This window comes from Cimex lectularius, unplaced genomic scaffold, assembly GCF_000648675.2.
Source record: "Cimex lectularius strain Harlan isolate CLEC.00 unplaced genomic scaffold, Clec_2.1 scaffold32, whole genome shotgun sequence".
In the NCBI taxonomy this organism is placed as follows: domain Eukaryota; kingdom Metazoa; phylum Arthropoda; class Insecta; order Hemiptera; family Cimicidae; genus Cimex; species Cimex lectularius.
Window position 1 is genome coordinate 1,621,662 of NW_019392689.1, and position 23,783 is coordinate 1,645,444.

The 23,783-nt window shown below is 35.8% G+C and overlaps 3 protein-coding genes across 7 annotated transcripts in view; 1 reads left to right on the plus strand and 2 right to left on the minus strand.

Annotated features, from left to right (window-relative positions):
• Nucleotides 1–1,289, minus strand: part of LOC106671972 (serine/threonine-protein kinase Warts) — a 51,642-nt gene extending 50,353 nt beyond the window's left edge. The window contains exon 1 of the mRNA XM_014403000.2: nt 880–1,289. The gene's annotated coding sequence lies outside the window, so the exon portion shown is untranslated. The remainder of the gene's footprint in view (nt 1–879) is intronic.
• A 374-nt stretch (nt 1,290–1,663) lies between these two features.
• LOC106671994 (KICSTOR complex protein C12orf66 homolog) lies at nt 1,664–8,957 on the plus strand. Of its 3 annotated transcripts, none has more exons than XM_014403036.2 (8): nt 1,664–1,821; nt 7,221–7,355; nt 7,428–7,567; nt 7,639–7,779; nt 7,844–7,992; nt 8,138–8,357; nt 8,415–8,568; nt 8,629–8,957. In XM_014403036.2, exons 1-8 carry the CDS (start codon nt 1,741–1,743, stop codon nt 8,893–8,895), a joined length of 1,287 nt encoding a protein of 428 aa, XP_014258522.1. In that variant the 5' UTR covers nt 1,664–1,740; the 3' UTR covers nt 8,896–8,957. The 3 variants fall into 3 exon arrangements, with proteins under 3 accessions (XP_014258522.1, XP_014258523.1, XP_014258524.1); XM_014403037.2 differs by having other exon boundaries at nt 8,138–8,333; XM_014403038.2 differs by having other exon boundaries at nt 7,844–7,982; nt 8,173–8,357.
• A 2,421-nt stretch (nt 8,958–11,378) lies between these two features.
• On the minus strand, nt 11,379–19,095 carry LOC106671983 (platelet-activating factor acetylhydrolase-like). Of its 3 annotated transcripts, none has more exons than XM_014403020.2 (11): nt 18,669–19,087; nt 16,967–17,064; nt 13,482–13,579; nt 13,290–13,404; nt 12,842–13,001; nt 12,606–12,732; nt 12,398–12,508; nt 12,252–12,343; nt 12,027–12,197; nt 11,832–11,971; nt 11,379–11,763 (listed from the first exon to the last, which is right to left on the minus strand). In XM_014403020.2, the coding sequence occupies exons 3-11, from the start codon at nt 13,548–13,550 to the stop codon at nt 11,660–11,662; spliced, it is 1,089 nt and encodes a 362-aa protein (XP_014258506.1). In that variant the 5' UTR covers nt 13,551–13,579; nt 16,967–17,064; nt 18,669–19,087; the 3' UTR covers nt 11,379–11,659. The 3 variants fall into 3 exon arrangements, with proteins under 3 accessions (XP_014258506.1, XP_014258507.1, XP_014258505.1); XM_014403021.2 differs by lacking the exon at nt 16,967–17,064 and adding an exon at nt 13,920–14,080 and having other exon boundaries at nt 18,669–19,084; XM_014403019.2 differs by lacking the exon at nt 16,967–17,064 and having other exon boundaries at nt 18,669–19,095.
• Between the last annotated feature and the right edge of the window lie 4,688 nt (nt 19,096–23,783).

Genomic DNA, 23,783 nt, shown 5'->3' on the forward strand with positions numbered 1-23,783 from the left:
AATTGTTCATATAATTAAATAATAATTGCAGTTGTTTTTTTAATTTGATAAATTCCTTGAAAGGCTGTATAATGTGTATGTCTGCTTATATTGGGAGAGTTTCGTACTTTATCAATTTTCACAACGTTTTGTGTTAATTACGGTACGCTTAATCCTCACTTGTAAACAAATAAACTGGGAAATCGTTCGAAACCGTAATCCGACACTTTGGGAACGACTACACCTCGACACTTTTACCGGGTTAATGTTATAAATAAGATAAGCCAAATAATTACACGAGTTTAGTTTTTAAATTAAACAATCTTTGAACTTATTTTAAAAGATAATTGTTAGTAAGAGGATAATAATATAAAAAAGACAGTTTCCATGGTTGGAAAGTAACCTCGCTTCCCATTTTTGACACTTGTTGCTTTTAACATTCCACGGCTTCGAAAACAAAACGCTTTGTAGGAAAAGCCAAGAATTCGACTTTTTTTTTGTCTAATTGGTCTAATTGATTTTTATAAAAGTTTTGAATGTTTTGGGGTTGTTTTTGTTTTTATTAAACTGATTTTTTTTCTTTTTTAATAAGACGAAAATAGAATGTGTTCTCCGTCGGATTGTAAGGGACGGAAAACGATCGGAGTATAATTTAAATGCGGGTAAGATCCCGTATTTGCAATGGAGTTAAAAATATGTGAACATTCCAATGGGAGTCGAGGCACGAGAGAGGGAATTCAGCCTTGTTATTTCAGTCATTCGATAGGTGGATTCCGTTTTTCCGGATTGGAAAGAAAAGGCCAATAAAGATAGAAAATAAATAGAAAAATCGAGGTAGTGGACGGAAACCCGATCGCAACGGGCCCTGGCCCCTGAGGAACGAGAAAATGATCAACTCACCTGAATAAATAAACTTTTCCCGTCGGATTTGTCGTCCAGAGTCGGGTGAGGGCGGAAAGTCGGAAATCTCCTCCAAGGAAGAAGGGAACGGGTCGAATTGGGAACGGGTGGCTCCGAGTTTCGCCACGGATTCCGAGCCGAGGTCCGGCCGTCGTCGTCGTCGTCCTCCTCGCTCACACACTAAACATAACAACACCCGCGCACAGCACACACTTCGGCGGTGGAGAGGTCGAGAGGAAAATGCCGCCGGGGCGGGCGTGAGATTTCCTCGGGGCTCCGACTGCCGCTCGGCCCAAATTTGGTCGGGGCCCGTCAAAAACGGCCCAGGGAAAACAAATGGAAACTAATAAATAGGGGTAAAAGGGTAGGAGGCAAGCCGAGGGCCGCCATATTGCCACATTCCGATCTAGTGATCCTCTACTACCCGTTTTCACCAGAAACCCAAAAGAATGTGGATAATTGTTACTTTTATTTCATACTACCTTTGTCGAAAATTACGACCCGATTTAACATCGCCCCATACAATTCAATAAACAATCACGTACATTACACCTACACTCCTTATAATTCCAGTCCAGACTGGAAATACGATAAACCACAGAAAACACTCAAAACCGAACAACCATACAAAATACAAAATCTCAAAACAAACAAATAAAATAATCTAATTAACACAATCTAACAAAGAAAAAATATTCCTTACAAAAACCAACCACATTTAACAATAAAATAACAAAAATACTCATCAAAAATAAGAAACATTAAATAGCAACCTCCGCGCTGGTTACCGTTGTTGTGTTTTGGACGTTCATGCGATAATGGACTGGTTCTAAATTTCTAATTGGCAGGACGAATTTGGCGATGGAGGACTTTGAAAAATGGCTTTCCAGCTTTTTCTGCCTCCTCTCCCAGCTTTGTTTCGACAAGGCCAAAGAGCTCCTGGTACGATTTTATTTCACGTAAACTTCAAAAACAGTGATGTCAATGCTGATGATAGAACGTTCAGTCATTGCGAACCAACAAAACTGACTAAAATTTTGAAGTACTGACTGTGGTCTACACTGTGATAACTACCACCTTTCACCATGCTTACAACTTACAATGCTGGGTGATGAACTTGTAATGATATTTGCCATCTTTGCCATTTCAACAAGTTCATTTATCACCCTGGTATGATTTTATTTACATGAAACTGTGAGTGCGGAGACGTCAATGCTGATGACAGAACGTTCAGACAATGCAAACCTATAGGACTAAGCACTTACCTTTTTCTATACTGTACTTACTGCCGTTGTCACCATACTTACAACATAGAATGCTGGGTGATAAACCTGTATTGATGTTTACATAAAACTTAAAATACAGTGATTGCAATGCTGATGACAGAACATTCTGTCATTGCGAACCTACAGCACCTTAAATTTTGAAGCACTTTGTTCAACACTATGGTGACTGTAAGTCTGGATGATAAACTTGAGTTGACATTTTTCAATTTTCATCATTAAAAAAGTTCAAGTAGCTCTTGATAAGTTTATGTTTACATGAAACTTAAAGAACAGGGTTGTCAGTGGTGACATCAGCACATTCAGACCTGGCAAACCTGCAAGATTAGCCTAAAGTTTTAACCACTGACTGAGTTCCTACATTATGGTGTTTACCATCTTTCGCCATACTTACAACTTAGAAGGCCGGATGAAGGGCTTGTATTGACATTTGCCATCTTTGTAATTTCAACAAGTTTATTTATCTCGCTAGTATGATTTTATTTACCTGAAACTTTGAGTGGGGAGATGACAATGCCGACAACAGAACATTCGGACATTGCAAACCTACAGGAGTAACTTAAATTTTGAAACACTGGCTGTGTTCAACACTGTGGCTACTACCGTCTTTCACCATATTTACAACGTAGATGTCTGGTCGATAAATTTGTATTGTCATTTTACACTTTTCATAATTAAAAAAAGTTCAAGTAGCTCGTGGCAAGTTTTTATTTATATGAAACTTCAAGAACAAGTGGCGACAGAAAGTACAGTGCTGATGAAAAAACAGCAAACCTACAGAACTAATTTACATTTTGAGCAGAGATTGTGTTCTACACTGTGGTGGCTACATTTTTCTCTAAGGACTTAGTGTAATTTAAACTTATAACTTATGAGTCTGAACGATAAACTTTTTTTGTCCTTTGAACTTGCATATCAGCCAGAGAACATAGTTGAGTAGTTGATTGTCTCACTGTAGTTGAGGAGAAGGGTATCGAGAAACAAAACCTGGGGCGACAGAGGGAATTGACGGACTACGAGCCGAGAGCCTATCTAGCTAACTACTCGGCTACTGCGGTCTCCTGATATACTTGTATTGACATTTTACCATCTTTGTTATTTCAACAATGTCAAGCAGCTCCCTGGTATGATTTTATTTACATGAGACTTTGAGGGTGGAGATATCAATACTGATGACAGAACGTTCAGGCATTGCGAGCCTACAGGACTAACTTACATTTTAAAGAACTTATTGTGTTCTACATCATGGTGACTACCGTCTTACACCATATTTACAACTTAGAAGGTTATACGATAAACTTGTATTGATGTTTTATCATTTTCATCATTAGAAAAAGGTCAAGTACCTTCTGGCAAGATTTTATTTACTTAAAACTAAGTACAGTAATGTCAGTGCTGATGACGAACGTTCAGCCATTGCAAGTCTACAACTAAGGTCTGTTTATACAGATTCCAATGGCTGGGCAAACTTCGCCATGAGTATCTATAAACTGAATGCTTTAATTAACCTTAACATTTTGTGAACTGAGTGTCGAACTGGCAGATCATTAATGGTCACCTGCCTAATAACTCCCTTTGGGTCAGTTAAAAATTAAAAGAGGCCCATCATTTTGAAGAAGAACATTGTAATCCCTCGCTATAACTTTCTTGAAGTCAGCCATAAGAGGGTATTTTATTTCACTCAGGTCAACTTTCTTTTTAGTTTGAATTCAGGCCAAGTAGCAGTAATGTGAATCGCAATAACAACGAATGCTGTGGTAAATTTTTCAGTCAGCTATCGCTGAAGGCGATGATCTCAGTCAGACAGACAAAAAAAGTCTATCGGGTAGAAAAACAAATAGAAGATAGATATTGCAAGCCTACAAAACAAACTTAAATTTTAAAGCACTGATTATGATCTACATTGAAGTGAATATTCTCTCTACATCTTAGACTTGATGAGTGTCAATTCTCAAATTAGAAAGCTGATTTATATTGTGGCAAAGTGAACAAGATGGTAAACATAAAATATCAGCCCCAAAAATTGGAGAAGGAATGCCAGCCACTATAAAAAGACGTTGAGTTCCTTTGCAATCCAACAGTGACTGTTATGCAAGAGACAAATGTACCAATCAGTGAACCAGTTGCGGTGTATAAAAGTTGCCGGTCCTGGTCATGTCTATCACTACCAAATGGTAAAAAAGAACGCCCAAACCAGTATTGACCAAGTAACATGTGCTTGATGAACGGCCTGAACATATAAGCAAGGCTGGCGGTCCCATCATTTACCACTCTTATTGGTGAAGAATGAGAGTTTTCCATCTGCTTAGTGCATAGAAACTGGTGCAATATAATGCGTGCATACTGTCCGTAATGCCAGTGGCACCAACATAGTGGTCACTGAGTTCCTCATTTTCATCATTAAGAAAAGTTAAAGTAGCTGCTGCTGTTTTATATACACAAAACTGTCAATGTTGACGATAGAACATTTATTTATTTATTATTATTTATTTTAAAGGTAGAAATAGTGCTTTATGCTTTAAAGTTAGTCACGAGCTGAATTCAAGCCCACCTTCAACCCAAGACCTTAGATAATAATTAACAATGTCAATTATGACTGCTAAACGATTATAGATTAATATAATAATTAGAGAAGTATTCACTTTGGTAACAGCTCCCCGTGCCCACTTGTAATTTAAAATTTAATCATTAATGTCCTTTTTTCCTCTAAAATTTAAATGGTTTGTCAGCATTATTGTATGCCAGTTTGCAGCTCCCAGCCTTGTTTGGACAAACCACAGTAGCTTCATTACTATTCACTTCACATATGGAGATAGTAGCATGGAATTTTTCTTTTTTATTAGTATTACTATACTCCCCCCCTTTCTAAAATTGGAACAAGGGTCCCAATAACACACCCAAATACTGCGTTTATTATTGGGCGCCATGTTTACTCACCCCCTGTAAACTGTGCAACCTTTCTCTACAAGCGGGAATTTGATAAGGATTTGCCCCAAATGGCCATCCATGTATCAATCAAGTATAGCCTTGCTTAAAATGGGTGAATGCGGTACCTTTCTTGTATCAACCATCAGCTGACCATCGTTCAGTTGTGCATTCATGCAAACGCTTCTAGAAGATTCAGCCCATTGATACTGCCAACATTCTTTTGTAGCTTTGCTGATATGTGTTCTACAGTGCAATAAATATTCTTTTGTGCTTCATAGTTTATGATCTTGATGAGGATGGCAATTTCAGTACTTGATGGGTTTGTGGGTTGCTTGTACAGTCCCATAAAATGTGAAAAAGTTTGTCAGCAATATTATTGTTCACCTGGCCTCTTTCAGCTTTGTTTTGGTCAAGACCTAGTTTGTATCGGGTTGTCCGGAAAATAATGCAGGATTTTAAGTTTTCATTAAAAAAAATCTATATAAAATATTCTGTTTACGTTTACAGGATTACTCATTCTTCCAAATGATATTGTTTGTTTACCTCTGTAGCATTCCGCTACTTGGAAATAATTCAGTCATCCTTATAATGTCAAAGCGAGAATTTCGTACGATTTTCTTTTACGAGTTTAAACTCGGCCGAAGCGGAGCCCAAACGGCTAGAAACATTAACCAAGTCTGGGGCGAGGGTTGTGTTAATGAGTGCACTGTGCAAAGGTGGTTTAAAAAATTTCGGGAGGGAGATTTCAGCCTTGAAGATGAAGAAGGTCGTGGAAGGCCTTCCTCTCTTAATGATGATGTTCTGCGATCAGTGGTGGAAGAAAACCCCAAAACAACTGTTCGAGAACTTGCAGAGCAACTCAAAGTCAGTAAAACGACCGTCGCTGACCACCTCAAGGCGATTGGAAAAGTGAAAAAACTCGAAAATTGGGTTCCACACTCATTAAACGATCGCCAAAAAAATCAGCGCTTTGATGTTTGTGCATCACTTCTTTGTCGAAACAAAAATGACCCATTTCTGGCCAGAATTGTTACATGTGACGAAAAGTGGATTCTCTACGATAACACTAGACGTTCTGGACAGTGGCTCGACAAAGGAGAAGCTCCAATACATTTTCCAAAGCCCCCAACTCATCAAAAAAAGGTAATGGTTACGGTATGGTGGGCTTCATTTGGTTTAATACACTACAGCTTCTTAAATCCTGGCGAAACCATCAATGCTGAATCATACTGTAACCAAATTAATACCATGCATCAGAAATTGGCAGTAATGAAGCCCTCTTTGGTCAATCGGAAAGGGCCCATTTTGTTGCATGACAACGCTCGACCACATGTGTCACGTGTAACGTCACAAAAATTATTGGAGCTTGGCTATGAAACTTTGCCTCACCCACCCTACTCTCCGGACCTCTCGCCTACTGACTACCATTTTTTTAGACACCTGGACCACTACTTACAACACATAATATTCAAAAATCAAACGGAACTGGAAAATGCATTTATTGACTTTATCAATTCTAAAAATTCTGAATTCTACTCAGACGGAATTAATAAGTTACCAACACGTTGGGAGAAATGTATTGAGAGTATGGGAAATTATTTTGATTAAAGAACATTGCTTTAAAGTAACTAGTTTCTTTTTTTTTGTTTAATACCAAAATCCTGCATTATTTTCCGGACAACCCAATATATGCAGTTCATACAGTTAAAAAGACTGTCTAGACTTTTCTTAGAATAAAATGCACAAATATGGTTCAATCCCGGCATAGCCCAGGGCCTTTTCATTGATTCAGCAATCATAGTAAGTAAAAAGTATGGTAAGGTGGTTTGACCCCTCAACTGTGTCACCCAGCACACAGTAGGACCAAATGCGTTAAAGCCCTCCTGTACGAGGAAACAATGTGATTTAAAGTCACCTACCTAATTGAATCAAGACAAATCCATTTAAACTGTAAAGGTATGTCATGGGGGCTGCAAAATATTAAATATTATTGTTTAGCTTGTTTCTACTGTATTCCTTGCAATTTTTACCTAAGATAATAATTTGGCCTTTCTTAATGTATTTTCTCATATAATTCTGTGTTCTTGGGTTATAAATTGTAATATTCAATTTGATACTTTATTCTGTTAGGACAGAGAAAAAGAAATCGCAAGGCCAGGACTAAAGCCATTTTTCACCCAGCTCACCTCGTTTATGGAAGCAGAGAAATCCTATTTAAACCTTGGCTTTCTATCAAGTAAAAATAAAATGTTTCTAAGAAAAGAGGTATGTTTATTGTTTATTACTCAAGCAAATGTCCAAATTTGATTTTTTATAGTTTGCTTTTAATTTATCTAGACATCTTTAAAATCTCTATACGAAATGATAAGAAACGAAGTTCACAGACTGGAGGAAAATGCACTTAACGAAGCTGTAGATAATTCAATTGCCACACAATTCTGCCAATTTCTTAATGCTAGGAGAGATTTAATAATTTTGTATCCTGCATCTCACACTAATTGATATTTTAATCAGATTTCTTTTTTTTTATTGTCCTTATAATAAATAGATACGAACAAATTTACAATTCAGGAGTGTCTTCAAAGCACACTAAGTACGAAGAGATTAAAAACCAGGTCGAAATCTGTATTGAAAAGTATAAGTGTTCTTTTACGAACCCGACATTGTTGCACATAAAAAATCTGTTCGAGTAAGGCTGTCCTGTATTAAAATAGCTACAATATCACTTTAGAAGATAATTATTTTTATATTAGCTGGGAGACGGATGTTCTGATGAACCTGCTCAGAGCCCAAATTGCTCTCCAACATTGGGACATGGTCCAGTCCACGATACACTTGCATACAGCCCATTCCATTCTGAATACATGGGAAAAATCGCTACAAAGCAAAGAGGTACAGTCAGGTAAATGGGTAAAGTTTAAAATCTGAACTGAAAAAAAAAGATTCAGTTTTGATTTTAAAATTTAAAAAAAGTATATGCCTGAATCTAAGGAAATACTTAGAAAGCATGTTTACAGTTGAATTAATCTGTTAGAATGTATTTCTAGATAAGAAGATTGGCATTATAAAAAAATTTCTGCAGACTTGGAAATTGGGGTTCCTCAAGGGAAGTCAGCTGCCACAACTTTACCAGTGGCTTGTTAAACTTAAATACGCCATGGTAAATAAATATACGTTTTACTTCTACCAAACACTCTCACAACAAGCGGCACCTCAGGATACCAGGAATTACCTTTCTACTAGGTTCAATACAGATTTGATCCTCAAGTAATTGATTCTATTGTGTTCAAACATTGTAAGTTTTATACATATTTTGAATTTTAGGTTTCAAAATTTGCAGAAGAAATGTTTTGCAACTTGTGTCCTTTTGCTGTTCGATCCGAAAGGCCTGCCAGAATGGACCGGGCCTGGTTACCATCATCCAGCAAGGCCAAAAGAAACCCACGACCAGCATATTATCATGAACGCACATCCTTATGTAACAACAAAATTTGACACATTACTTTTCACCTTTTTTTCTAATATATTTTAATTACAGAAAATGACGGAGAAATTGCCCATCATGACTAAAATACTTTCAGAAAGAAACGCATCGGCTATGGAACCAGATAAAGTCGTCTCGTTTTACGACTCTCAGGACAAGTGTTCTTACTTCATGTGCAACATCGACCCAAGGGTGACTCTAGTCGTTGCGTTAGAAGGGAAAAAAGAAGATAGAGACTCAAATTTAAATATATACATGATTGACTTTTGTACTCAGGCGAGATTCACTAGAATTTTTGCGTCTTTGAAAATATCAAAGTGAAATTCGAATGTAAATCGTTCCAATTAATTTCTTTGTTTTAAATATAAGAATTTTTAATATAATATATTTATTATTTTATCTTAAAACTCATTATTATATGTGTATTAATAATGGAGGAATGATCATCAAACAGCCCCAGTCTTAAAATTAATTACATTTGTAATATATTTTCCTTTGCAGTCAAGTTATAATTAAAAGTTACAGAGAGGGCTTTATAAATACCCATTGGGTGTTAAGGACAAGTAGCCTGAACCACTTTAACAATCTTCTTTTCATTTTATCAAATAAAATTCCAAGTCTATGCCAAATGAACCTAAAACTGCCAGAGATAGCTGCTCTAATGACTCAGCCACAGTCCGTTATTAATAATGAACATATATTTATGAAATTAACTTTTGGCAGTTCTCACTAACCTGTACAACTGTTCCCAGGCTGGAATTTAAATTATATGTGTACCTCACACAAGCTATATAACAATATTTATTTAGGATCCACAGTAGTCAAGTGGTTAAGGAAACTGACTCACGAGATAGATTCTACAGTCGTGGGTTCAATCCCAACATCACATATGTATTTTTCTGCCTTCTTCATGCGTAAGGGGAGTGGTGCCCTCAAAGTTGATGCGGATCATTTCATCGATGGAAGGTATGCAGGATCAGGTCACAGCAACCCTGAATTCGATCCTGATCCCCTTCAAAAATGAGTTTCTTCGATAGAACGCGGACACACTACAGGCTTAATTTGCCCCCAAGAGCTACAGTGCTTAGTGAGAACTCTTCTAGTTCCTCGCATCCGTAATTAATCAATTTAAAAAAAAAATACTCTTCTACATATAAGATTAACAGATTTTAAGTTTAACAGATCATTTAGTTTAATATTTTACCCAGTATTCCAACAGCCGTGATGCTACTGTGAATTTCGTCTGAAATGACAAACATTTTCCATTATGACTTGATTGCTCTGATTTTGGAAGGGAGAACAAAAATAAGTGACAAAACAGAATAGATCCATTTTCACTGACAGGCAAAAAAAAGTGGTCACCATTAATATTTTTAATTATCTCTTGTACATCCATTGATTATTTCACAATATTTGGCCCATTTTAAAGGATTAGAGGTAAATAAAATACAGATAAAATCTTCCACGTGCGTTTACAATTGGATTTTGTAAATAAATCTTTAAATAGTCAAACTCTTTTCTGCTGGTTGTTCTATAAAACTTTCTAACATTCCGGTGGTTTGATTTTTTTTAAGTCGTACCATTTTTAAGTTTTTCAACTTTGTTTGATTGATGGTTTTAAGTGATACAGATTCAGTTAGAATCAGCATAGTTGAAAGATGGAAGAAGTCAAGTCTATGTTACCAGGGTGATTAACATTCCCGCAACTGTCCGAAAGGTCTTCCAAGATACTGGAGGTTACTCGAGAAGGCACGGATCAGGTCATCAACGTGTCACATCTGAAAGACGATCACTTTATTGTTCTGAATATACTCTGAAATCGACATTCTACCTTTATTGAGATCAATCAATGACTTTCAATAAGTTAGAATTGTTAATGAAAGTTTACACACAGTATGGCAAAGACTTTCATTAGTTGGATTTCATGCGAGAAGTCCGACTGGTCCAGAACTTCTGACAAGGCACAGAACAGCTCAGTTAAGTATCGCAAGAAATCACATAAATTGGACCTAGCAAGATTGAACTAAAATCTTGTTTTTGAATGAGTCAAGATTTTGTCGTCTTCTGATGGCTGAGAGAGGGTTTGGAGAACAGGAGAGCGATATAACTCTGTAACATTCTCACAAGTTATGTAGGTGGTTGTTATGGTTTGGACAGGCATTTCTATGGAAGGTCGCACAAACTTTATCTTCATCAAGGGTTCCCTAATAGCTGTGCAATACACTGAACTGTGTTATCAGAAGTTGTTCCTTGTATGCCGCTAACTGGTCACTGCTAAAATTTTGTTAATGGCTTGCAGTTCAATAATCTGTTGTATTCAATAATGAACACACTACACAGTCATGAAAACCAAAAAAAAATTGTTGACAACTAATTTCAATATCGTGGTATGGCAACTGTTGGAGCACTGGCTATACAATCCATGCTCATTGCAAACCGCCGGGTGAGTGGACAGCTACAAATTAATAGAATATTTTTGACTTCGCCTATGGCAGCATGGGTCGGTCACTGCCTTACCATTTCCAATCATCATATAATGAAATGAAATGTGACATGCTGACCAGGATGGTCGGAGATGATAGGTTATCACTTCTACATGTTGTTATACATAGCATTATTATTATTATTATTATTATTATTATTATTATTATTGGTGAAAGGAGGCATGAGAAAGTATGCCCTAACCAATTTGAAAAATATGCTTTTTATGCTATTTCTTTTCCCAGACATAATTTTACTAAAAAAAGTATAAATATAATGGTATAATAGCTGATCTAGGAGGAGCAGAGTATGTAAAAAAAAAGTTCTTCTGGTATCTTTAGCTTTATTTACAAAAATAGATGTACAATATTATAATTTAGTAACAAATTCATTCCAGAAAATGAACCAATTATAAATATATAGAAAAATTAACAACGATAATTTTAATAGTAACAAGTAAAATTTGAAACATAGAATTCCCAGTCCTGTATTCTGTACACAATTATTTAAATCCTCTAGCTATATACCGAAACATTGCTAAAGTTATTCTAGAAAAAAAAAATTAAGGCAAGTAAACAGCTTCAGCCCTTTGGAAATGCATATCTCACAGTTTCGGTTTCTGTTCCGGGTAAGGTAAACCCCCTTCGACATACTTATCCTTTTCCTGTTCCAAATATGCCCTACATTCCTCATCCGACAGTGGCAGTTCTATAAATAAACAACAGAAAAAGTTATTTAAAAATACTTTTTATTGATTTCAGTCATGATATACTTACTTAAGTGTTGAGATAAAAACTTCAATATTAAATTATTGTTAATTTTAGTTCCGACCTCTGGTTTAAGTTTTGGCATCGTCAAATTTTGCCAGTAGCCAATAATGTGCGGCATGTCAGTTTGGGTTTCATGTGTCGTGTTCCTTTGACAAATTCAAAAAATAAATATTTGTTCAAAATTAAAAAAAATTAACATACTTTATTGTGTAAAGTTCCTTGTCCTTTGGAAATAAATTGATTATGTTCTGCATAACTTTCAAATTGGGCTCCGTGTGAAACGTCCGAGTGTTAATGAACAAAAGAGGTTTATCTATTTCAATACATTCATCTTTTAAAGGAAACATCCAACCATCCAGAATCACACCACATCTGTAAAAAACTTATCTTTACAACACTTTTGACCATTTGTACGTTCCAACTTACGAAATTCTATCATCAGTTTGCATCGTTAATAATGAAGTAGCTCCTCCGAACGAATGCCCAGATATACAAACAGAATTTAAGTCTAAAAGCCCCTGGAACATAAAGAACCGTTTAAAATTGCAATCAAACCCTATATAAAAATTTACCTTAAAAAGCTGAAGGTCAAATGTACTCGGAAGTACGTTGGTCACTTCTCCTCTGTTCAAGTCCTCAAGGATGTCGAGTATTTTTTTCATTTCATCGACTCTCTTGTGCAACTAAAAGTTTTTTTAAATCTATTTTTTTATATTGTTTTTAAATACACAAGGTTTATTGTTTGAACGGTTAGATTAGTGTACAGGATAAACCATGCACCTGTTCATTTCTTATTTCATAGTGATTAGGAGGAAACGTCATCTTTATGTGTTCAATATAAGTCGGGGTGTCGTTATCTCTGGCTGCTTCGTCTTCATAATAGTACGTCATATTAGCAGAAGTGTCTCTGACAAACAACAATAATAAAAAAATGTTTTCAGAACCATGAAATAAAATAACAGGTTGCAGAAAAGAATCTCCTTTAATTCCTCACACCCCTTTGCACAAAGACTCACTTATGCTCTATCGATGCAACAAAGTATCCGTGGGAAGCGAGCTCGACTGCAACTGTAGACGAAATGAATCTCGTCGCTCCAAAACCATGTGAGAAAAGTATGACCGGCATTTTTTTGCTACTAGGGGGGACCTCCCACATGGCTGGTACCATCGGTTCGCCTGATTAACCAAATCAAAATAAAATAAGGTGTACGAAGAGTATTTATACCGACACCAGTGACATCAAGGGTCGGGGGGGGGGGTTATACCTTAACCGAAAGTGGAATTTGGAGATCCCACAATAACAAAATGTTAAATAAATAATCAGTTTAAAACTATTAGTGAGGGAATTGATTAAAACTTAACATTCATATTTTGTCTAAAGAATGCAAAAGACTAGATTAAAATTATTTTATTATATTGTTTATTTATTTTTAATTTTATTGCAATTATTTCCATGTATAATACCTCCAAGCAACCAGATAACCCATTTTACGGCAGTAGTCCAATTTGTGACGACACCAGCCAGACTTTCGATGTACTTTTCATTAGGAGACCATTTTATCCATTTTGAAGGGTCGTTCTGAAACCATATAAAAGCTTGGCTACAAAAATAATAAAATGAACGAATAGGAGAATATAGAGAAAAAAAAATAGCACCTCTGTTTTATTAAATGACGAAGGGTAGTAAATTCGAAAAAATGTGCTAGAGGATGTAAAGTCATTCATAATGTCCAAAACACCTGCGGCATGGGGTCCTTAAGAAAATAAAAATAAGAAATATATGAAAAATCTTTGCCTTTTCACAAATTTTATACGTAAAATATTTAAAAAGTTTTAAATTAAACAAATCTTGTTATTAAATGTTTATTTATTCTAACTATATTTTTCTAGAATAATAATGAGTTAAATTTTAAAAAAGACCAAAATGCTAAAATGCTGCCAAATTTAAGTTCAGAAAACACAATACAATTTTGAATATGGCAAAAAATTAAAAGTTTTAATTAAAAGGCAACAGAGGTGATCAAACATCTACAAAAAATAATATAAAATTTTCAGAATAGGAATACGAGCTAAGAGTCAGAGGATCGTCCTTACCCGATTGATTTATTTGATTATATTTATTTATTTCTATTTTTTCCTTGTATATACCTCCTAGCAACCAGATAACCCATTTTAAGACAATAAGCCAACTTGTTGCCAAGCCAGACTTTCAATGTACTTTTGTTAGACCATTTTATCCATTTTGAAGAGTTATTCTAAAACCAAATAAAATAATTGGCTAATAAAATAATAAAATGTATTAGCCATATGTGGTTGACAAACAGGCACCTGCTTTTAGGCCTGTGCAAGTACCTTTTATACAGAGAGAGGTTGCTCTAGAGACATGTCATGTTTGGCTCCATATAGAGAGCATGTTGGCATGCAGCTGGATTTAAGAACGGTTCTCGAGCACAGCATTTGGTTTCTGGGTCCCCTGTTCCGTGTCTTAGAGGACGTGGTGATATTTTACCTTTTTTATATAGTTTTATTTTATGTTTTGTTTGAATGCCTGTATTTATTAGTGTGAGTGGTGAGGGGTGATGGTGAAGTAGAGCATCACCATCGCCATTCCAGCAGTGTGTATTTAGTTATTTATAATACATTAAATTTATATATTTATAAATATATAATATTTATAAAAGTACCCCATCGACTCTAATTTAGGTTAGAATATATGATGTTTGTTGATCAACCTGCAGATAATCTATGTAGAGTTACAATCTTCGTAGAGGTCATTAGACAGGTGAAGAAAGAAGAAGATAATTGTTGGGTTCACCAAGCTTTCGGCAACTTGTACTGCCATCATCAGTGCTTTCTGCACTCATGGGAAAGCCCTGATGATGGCACTATAAGTTGCTGAAAGCTTGGTGAACCCAACAATTAGTCTTCTTCTTTCTTCACCTGTCTAATGACCTCTACGAGATTGAAACTCTACTTAGGTTAGAATATTATTAATAATGTGAGTAGGTTGGTGGAGGAATATCCAGTACTTCAACAACTAATCAGAATGAATGCAATGTATGAAAATATTTATTAGTGCGTTGGCTTATCTAATTTAATTAGTTATGAGATTGCAGTTTGAAATAGCTTAGCTGTTGAGCCTAACCCAGTTGGTAGAGAAGTGATGAACTCCTGAGCATCTGGCTTAAGGGGGATACTAACGACCCAGCCACACAACAGTAGTGTGACAACTCTTTGGGGTGAAAGTCCGAATAAGCTCAAGTAATATGATAGTTCTCAGAGAAGAAAAAAATAGCAAGTTTGTTGTTTAAGCTACAATCCATTATATTGTTGATTGTAAGTTTTCAATTTATATGGTTTTACAATTCAGAAAATGTTTTCATGCATCAATCTCAGGCTGATCCGGCATTGTCAGAGTACTTGAACAATGATCAACATCTCACAGACATACCAAAGAGAATCACACTAGAAAAATAAGTGGGTTTTAACAAATGCAGCTGTAATGTCCAAAATTGCAAAAAAATATGCTATTAAATTGTAAAATATTAGCATGATTAGGAATATTTGAACTGCTTATATGACAAATGTTAGTGAACAGTGAACCAAATTTACTTTTAAAAATCTAATTTAGCAGGAATGAATATTAAAAATATAGATGGAATTCAAGGTTGGCAGATTCTTGCAAAATTGTTTGGCAGATATCTGGAAAAAATGGCGACTGGAGTATCTGACCACTCTACAGCAACGTACGAAATGGCAACGGCAGACCGACAACATGGCTCTTGGAACGCTTGTTATGCGTGACGCACAAGTACATCCCTTATCATGGCCTGTCGGACGCATCATTGAGCAGTACCCGGGTAAGGATGGGGTGATACGAGTTGTGCGCATAAAAAAGCCCTCAGGAGAATATACGCGTCCGGTTACACATCTATCTCCTCTGCTCCCTGAACCCTGAATCTTTCCAATCCTGTTCTCTCTGCAACGTCTCTTTTCTCTCAGTGAAATTTCTATTGAAATTTGGTGGGCGGTATGTTTACGCCAGAGAGAATTTTATTCATTTTTTTTTTTAATTTTGTTTATTTGTTCAAATATCCATGGAGACGAAAAACAAAAAAAAGGGTCTCGGGGTCCAGCTGGCCAGTTATTATGGGTGAGTGGACGAACGCGTTTGTCTAATTCTTTTTGATCTCGATTTGTAATCGAAGTTACAATTTACGAGTACCTCGCCGGATTCCGAAGTTATTTGTTTTCTCTTCGCCCGCTCATCGCTGTGGAATCACGTCGCCTGCAATTCTTCATCGCACATCATTTTGCTGTTCACAGGTCAGATTTTTCCTTTCGGCTGCTCACATTTTCTAATAAGACTTTAATTTGAAGTGTTTGTTCTCATAATTGTTAAGTACTGTGAAAAACATTTAAAACCAAGTTTTTTGTATAGTTTGATTAATTTTCTGTAATAAGTCTGTCACTATTCTCTTTAATCTATTGACCCTGGCCAGGTCACTTTGTTGTTCAACTTATGTAAATTAAATTAACTTTATCGCCCAATGTATGTATATCATATTAATTTAATTTAGTTTAATTTAATCTATATTTCTTCATATCGCGTTCTGATTCTGTCAGGGAGTCAACGTGAAGGTACAGGTTCCGGCGAACTAGCAAAGGTAAGGAGTGTTGCTCCCAATTAAGGATAGCCCCTTCTTCCAACACATTTTAATCCATTTATGTTAGGTGGTCTAATTGACCATATAAATTATTTCAATTATTATTTTTATCTAAGGTCTTGGTTGATGAAAAAGTTACTGTCATGAGCAAAATTCGAACCCATGACCTTCGGCTCAATAAGCTGCTGCTTTACCTCTTGAGCTATCGTGACTTCGATCCACTCAGACACCAACTTCCCATCTCAACACCCGCTGCTCGTGACACTAACTTTTTCATCCCAACCAAACTTTACATAAAAAGAATAATTAATTGAACTAATAATAATATTTTATCCAAAATCTGAAAATAAAAAAAAACCAATTCAAAACAAAAGTTTCAAATTTTAAAAAAAAGTTTCTATTTTAAGCTGACTGAGAGTGATTTAACGGTTGAGAAATGTGAAATGACTTGCAGACCAATCAATAAGTCATTACCATTGAAAAATAAACTGTTTCAGGTGCAGATTCTGGAAGCATATGTATAGACTCAGAACAGTGGAAAAAAAATTCATCAGTACTCCTAACTATGAAGTCTGAAAATATCAAAAATAACAATCAATCAATCAAAATATCTTTATTCAGGATCAATCATATATATTCAAGACATAAAATATTTTATGTATTTTTATGATTATATTAACCTCAACATATTTTAATGTAAACCACATTAAATGTGATCCAAAATTCATGTGTTTTAATAAAAATTATTTAAAGATAATGGTTTGAAAGAAAATTCACCAAAACACCCAAAACACTGGAAAATCATTTAGTGATTTATTAAAATTTATTACCTGGCTTTGGTCTTAATAACAGGTATACTTACTCTGGCCTCATGGAGGGACTTAAGTCTCCTAAGCATTGTGTAAATAAGCAACCAGATTTTGTCTTGTGAAACAGAAATCCATTCTTCAACAAGAGCAGTTTGTTCAACGCTTGCTGGAGGTGGTGAACGACGCCTAACTTGTCTCCTAATCATGTACCATAACAGTTCTATGGGTTTCATGTCAGAACACGCAGGTTAATTCATTGTGTTAATCCTTACATCCTACAGGTAATGAATGACAACTCGAACTACAAGTGGTCAAGCATTATTATTATTATTAACAAGAATTTTTCTCCAATAAATGGAGTGAGAATGGGACCACAGCTTCCAGAAGAACTTCCTCAACGTACCTTAGTGTAGTCAAGGATTCATTCAGTATAATAATCAGTTCAGTACAGGCATTGATTCCATTCATACCATAACTGACTGTCTTCGAAAAGGCTGTGATTCATACATGGCACATGCAGCAAAGCGTTCTTCACATGTTCTCCAAATCGTCCCAGTCATATCATTGCCACAAACCAAACCGGCACTCATCTGTGAAGAGAACAGCCATTCAAGTGACCAAGCGAGATGCTGATTTGCGAATAGTAACACTTCTACTCGATCACTCTCCAGATAACCTAAACGTCAAGGGAGGCTATTGTCAAGAAGCCTTCTGATGACTGTTTTCGAGCTCACCTTGCATTACAGACTGTTTATAGTTTACTACCTATCAAAGAAGCTGTTAAATGAGTTTTGTAGTGCGGTAAGAGCACTCTTGCTGTCATCCATCACGGTCGACCACAGCCTTGTCTTCGATCAACTCTTCTGGTGGTCATAAATCGCAGTTGACCATCATGAATGGTAGAGCGCAGTATACCCCGGGAGCTGGGCTGTGTAACAGATGTTATGTCAATTGTTGGCGTAAGCATCTGTCCAGGCAAACTCTTCTCAACTTATAAAACAAAAACAAAAAAATGTTGGTGATGGATGAACTGTTGATAAATGCTCAACAACTCGCAGACATCAAATTTAGAACCTAGGGTATCTGAAAATTTCCAAAATTTCCCCAAAAGTTGTTTAATTCAAACATCAAAATGAAAGATTGAACAGATCATGGTGATATGAGATGATCAAACTACTGACTAATATTCAACAAATCACATAACCAATATCATAAGACCTTAATGGATGAATGGACTTATTCTTTCTCCATAAATATAAAAAGTAGACCGTGTTAAATTGAACAACTATATAATTCCAGACATTGTCCAGAATTTTTTTAAATTGAATATAAAAGGTAAAATGACTGATATGTTAAAATGGACGTACCCAAAGAAAGAGGCAAATTTTTCGGTATCTTCCACCACATTTTCAACAATAACAGGCGATTTGTTCTCCTTCGGATCTTCGAACAGGTCCGCAATGACTATCCCTTTAACACGGAAATTGTCATTGACTGTCAATATGGACAGTGGACGGGTTTTCCCTCAGTGAGCCGGCGAAACGGGACGAAATTCCCCCTTTTTTCCCCTGATCTTTTCCCCAGAACTCGTTCTCATCAAAGGCTCAACGATCGCTTTCGAACATGGTCAAGATCCGTGCGCATATCTTCTCGTTGAGGATGACGATCGTGAGGAGGGTGTAGAGCCATATCAGCTTCGTCGATATTGCGTTCAGGTAGCGGACGAACTTGACCATATCCATTGCTGAAACAATTTAAAAAATATTTCTTATTCTACTTTTAAAAATATTTTAAAGCATATGTTTTTCTTTAAAAAAGAAAAAATGATTGATTTGAGCAGATATATATGCCGAACCCTATGAGCAGCATGAGTTCACCGACTCGCAGATCATCTGCACCACTCATTTTATTTAGTTTAAAATTAAATCTATTATCTTTCTACATTAATTATAGGTAATTAGGAGCGATCATAGTAAAAATAAATAATGCTTTGTTTACGTCCTTTATTTACTTTTATATTGATTAATCCCATTTGCACAAACATAGCATTATGCCCTTCCATTTTGCTACGTCTAAAAATCGCTTTTAGTTAATACCTTCGTTCATTTCATTGGATATTCTTATTATTAAAGATTTTTCAATGGCTCTAGTCACGCATATGTAGTGAGTATGATAGTGTCAGCGTCATTATTAGAGGAAAGATGCAGACAGCGCGAAGTCTCCAAGGAGACTGAATGTAAGTCACTCTAAAGTATGAAGGGTTTTTCGGCGCTTCACAGAAATAGGGCTTCATAATAGAAAGCCAGGACAAGGTCGACCTAGGTTTTCGGATGAGAGAGGCAATAGATTCATCCATCACTGGGCTCAAGAAAACTGCAGCATTACAGAAAATGAGGTAAGAAATGAAACGTTGTGGGGAAAAACAGGCTAAGTACACGATTTGTTTTTCCAAATGAAAATTTATCCATATTGCAAAAATATTTTCAATATTTAATTTTTGATTTGATGTGAAAGGTGTTTAAATTTAATAGCTGTATTTTTCATTAAATTTTTAAGAACAGCCTAGTGCTTCAAACATAATGGTAAATCGATTTTTTGCTCTCCTGTAAAATTTAGAAAAATGGAGATGTACTGTTTTTCCCCTGACCCCTTCAAATCTGATACGACAAGTCCGAAATGTTTCAATTTCCTCCAGGACTGTAAGAAGGAGGCTCAATGAAAATAACTAAGGATCTGGTACCCCATGCTCATGGACCACTTCTAACAACAGCTCAGAAAATGGTCAGGAACGGGAATGCGGGAATTGGACATTGGAAGATTGGGGACGAGTTCTCTTTACAGATGAGATGAGAGTTGGTCTCCAATCTCCAGCTGGGCGTAAGTTCGTATGAGAGACGCGCTGAAGAAAAGTACGTCCCAAGCTGTATGCTTCTTCGGGTGGCATTCCACAGTGGGTCATTGTGAGATCGCATTTCCTTGGATGCCCTCACCGAATTGGTTGTTATGCGAGGATTATCTAACTTCAAGGAGGTACTTACAAGACATAATCGAAGAATATGTACTACCATTTGCCCCCCACATCGGTGAGAGATTCTAGCTAATGCAGAATAATGCCAGGCCCCATAGAGTACGTATTGTGGATGACTACGTGATGATGTTGGAATTGAGTGCTTGGTGTGGCCAGCTCGAATTTCAGATTTGAACCAAAAAAAATATCACATATAGGACCAACTTAAACGGTGGGTACGACGGCGAAACCTAGGTCCTAAAACCATCCAACAGTTGGAAACGGCTGTTCTTGATAAATGAGAAAGAATTCCTCAGGAGTTTACCAGATATCTTTTTCAAGGAACGCCAATTTTCTGTATTTCGTAGACGTAGAACATTTGCCAGAAGTTCCATCATAGTATTTGAAAATTGGGAGTCTTCCTGCTTAAAATGTTGCATGAGTTTGATTTTCGATGTGGGAGGCGTAGAACACTTGCCGGAAGTTCCATCATTTCTGATCTTCCAACCCTGACCATCTTTTTCAAAATCAAATCTCTTTTTTTATAAAGTCTGAAAATTGGCAGTCTCCTACTTAAAATCTTGCATGAAATTCTATGTGCAAAGGTACTGAAATCAACCCTTCTTCCGATCTGCCTATGTTTTTACTTTTTCCCAATCTGAATATTTCCTCCTATGGTCTGGGGTGATGAACCTGTAATGCGATAGTTACAGATCCTCTTTGTGTGCCTATTATCGCTGATCGATCTGTCAGACACGTTTCAGCATTTAAAAAAATATTTGTCCAATAGGTCGAGTTAGTTTCTTATGTAGATAGACAGATAGACTTACTTTTATTGGTAAATGTGTACATAAACAAACAAATAGTTGATATAAGCATTACAGCATGCATAGAAATCCGTCTGCCGGATGTTGTCAAAATAAATTATAATTCTTTATGATGATATTTTTTACTAGAATGTCAAAAATAATATATAAAATAGAAATATAAAGGTGTTTCTTATCTATAAAAATATAGTCAGAGATGGTGCTCATATGTTTTCATTGCGTCAAGCCTTTATCATACGTATGTATCACTGAAGATGGCAAAATGCCGAACTGGTCTATAGGCAGACCAAGATGATCAGGTAATCTGAAATATTTTCTCGAAATTTCTGTATTACGTATTTAATTCTATCCAGCAGTTTGATTAAATTTGATCATTTATACATTCTTTCCTACAGTTTATAACTTAAACGTCATATTGGTCAGTGCTTCACGATGTTCTTCAAAATAAAACAACTTGGTCATTTGTTATGCCTTGTAGTTGGCCAGCGATACTTCGAATTTTTATCTTAATTTGATCATCCTTAATTATCCTGACCTGCCGATTCTCTGTGATATTTCAAATACAAGTCTTTTTTTAATTATAAAAGATTTCGAAAACTTTATAATTTAGTATTCTAAATCTTTCTAGGCTTTTGCTTTTGAATGGCGATTCTTCTACGTGTTTATGGAACATAGAATATTTCTCACCATCAAACTAGTCTTTGTACGTGTACAAGCTGTTCGACCATTCTTAATCTCAACTCTATCGTTTTTATAATCAAAAGTGTGTATTATCTTTTTTAAATTGGTTAATCCTTCCAGTTAAAATACTTCAGAAATTGGATGGCTGATGAGGAAGTCGTAAACCTTCAGAAGTTTGATCTTTCCTTATCCTCCAACTTTGGCCGTTTTATTTATCATCAAAAGTATTGATTCTATTTTTTTTTGCAATTTTACTCATTTGAAATTGTTTGCCAGAATTGTTTGGTTTGCTAGCTGAACAACATTGACAATAGTTCGATTTTCCTTAAGAAGCCTCCTCAATCAACTTTCTTTTATTTTTGTAATTTTCAATTAACCAAGGTTAAAAGTACAAATACGTGTTCGTCTTTCATTTTTATACATACCTACCTGTGCTTTTGCTAAAGGAAGTCTCTCAAGGAGCTGCAAGTCGTTAACCATAATAATTGTCAAGAGAAAACTACTAGGTTATCGTAGAAAGCACGCCGTCCTTTCATGTATACCTGGAAATTCCCTCCGAGTATATTAATTAACAGTCAAAATGAGGTAGAAGGTGGACCCACCATATGGCCGGCCAACATTCCATCTCAGGCATTAGTTTTTTTCTAGAGCTGAGTGGGTCGGCGTCTCAAAAGACAGAGGCAGTTCTCATATCCGCAATTACCTATTTGAAAATAGCGACATTGTCATGTAACTGCTGATGACAGTGAAGCAAGACTTGATTATGCACCGATGCTTGACAACCTAAAAAACATTTCTTCAAAGTGTATGATCATATAATTCATAAAACTATAGATAGTATGCTGAATAGAAACAGCAGATCAGGGATGATCAACATTATTACTTCAATAACCAACTTCGTAGCCAAAAAAAAGTAGTTTTGAACTTAGCACAATTAAACATTACACAGAAATTAGTAGCCTTTGATACCAATAAATATTAGTAACAACGGATAAACTGAGATCCTCTGGTGATTAATGTTCATCAAGTCGTAAATTGTCATACTTGGCTTGCAACAATTTACAAGCTACATCCAACAAGACTTTAATTTTACGACCCAAACTAGTAGTTTTCCCATAGTTCAAATCTGTGATATAATTTTATGAAAAGACAAGAAGGATGGTTATAATTTTACAAATTTGAATAACTTGCAATACCGTCCAACTGTTATTATTAAATCTCCTTAGGTTGTAAGTATCGTATTCACTCTTTTGCAAATAAAATTCACCCTTTTGGAGATTGAATTCATACTTTTAGAAATTAAATTCTCTCTTTTATCAATCAAATTCACCCTTTTGAAAATTAAATCCACTCTTTCACAAATTAAATTCTCTATTTTACTAATAAAATAAACTCCATTGCAAATAAAATTCATTCTTTTATAAATTAAATTCAATCTTTTATAAATCAAATTCATCTTTTTTGCGTAAGATCCTGCGATATATGGACCACACGCGCCCTATCCTTAGAAATAACGCTTCGGCCAAATTCAATTCCGACATAGCTAAATTGTTTTCAGAGCAACTTTCAACAATATCCACTCCACACCATGATATGCTTGACCATGACCATAGGCACGACATTGAACACGACTTGAATATCCCCTTGCAACTTTCTCCTCCTCCTGAAGCATTTAATCCATCAGACATACGACACACTGTTAACAACTACCTTCACGAAAAGCTCATGATCTAATTACAACACAAATATTACAAAATTTGCCCCACAGAGGCTTACTTTACTTAACATACCTATACAATGCTGTACTCAGGATCACATATTTTCCATTGCAATGGAATTTCTCTATAATTAAAATGGTTCATAAGCCAAATAAACTTTCTGATTTTCCAAGTTTCTATCGACCCATCAGTCTCCTTTCTATCCTTGCCATAATTCTAGAAAAACTACTTCTCCGACTATTATTCCAG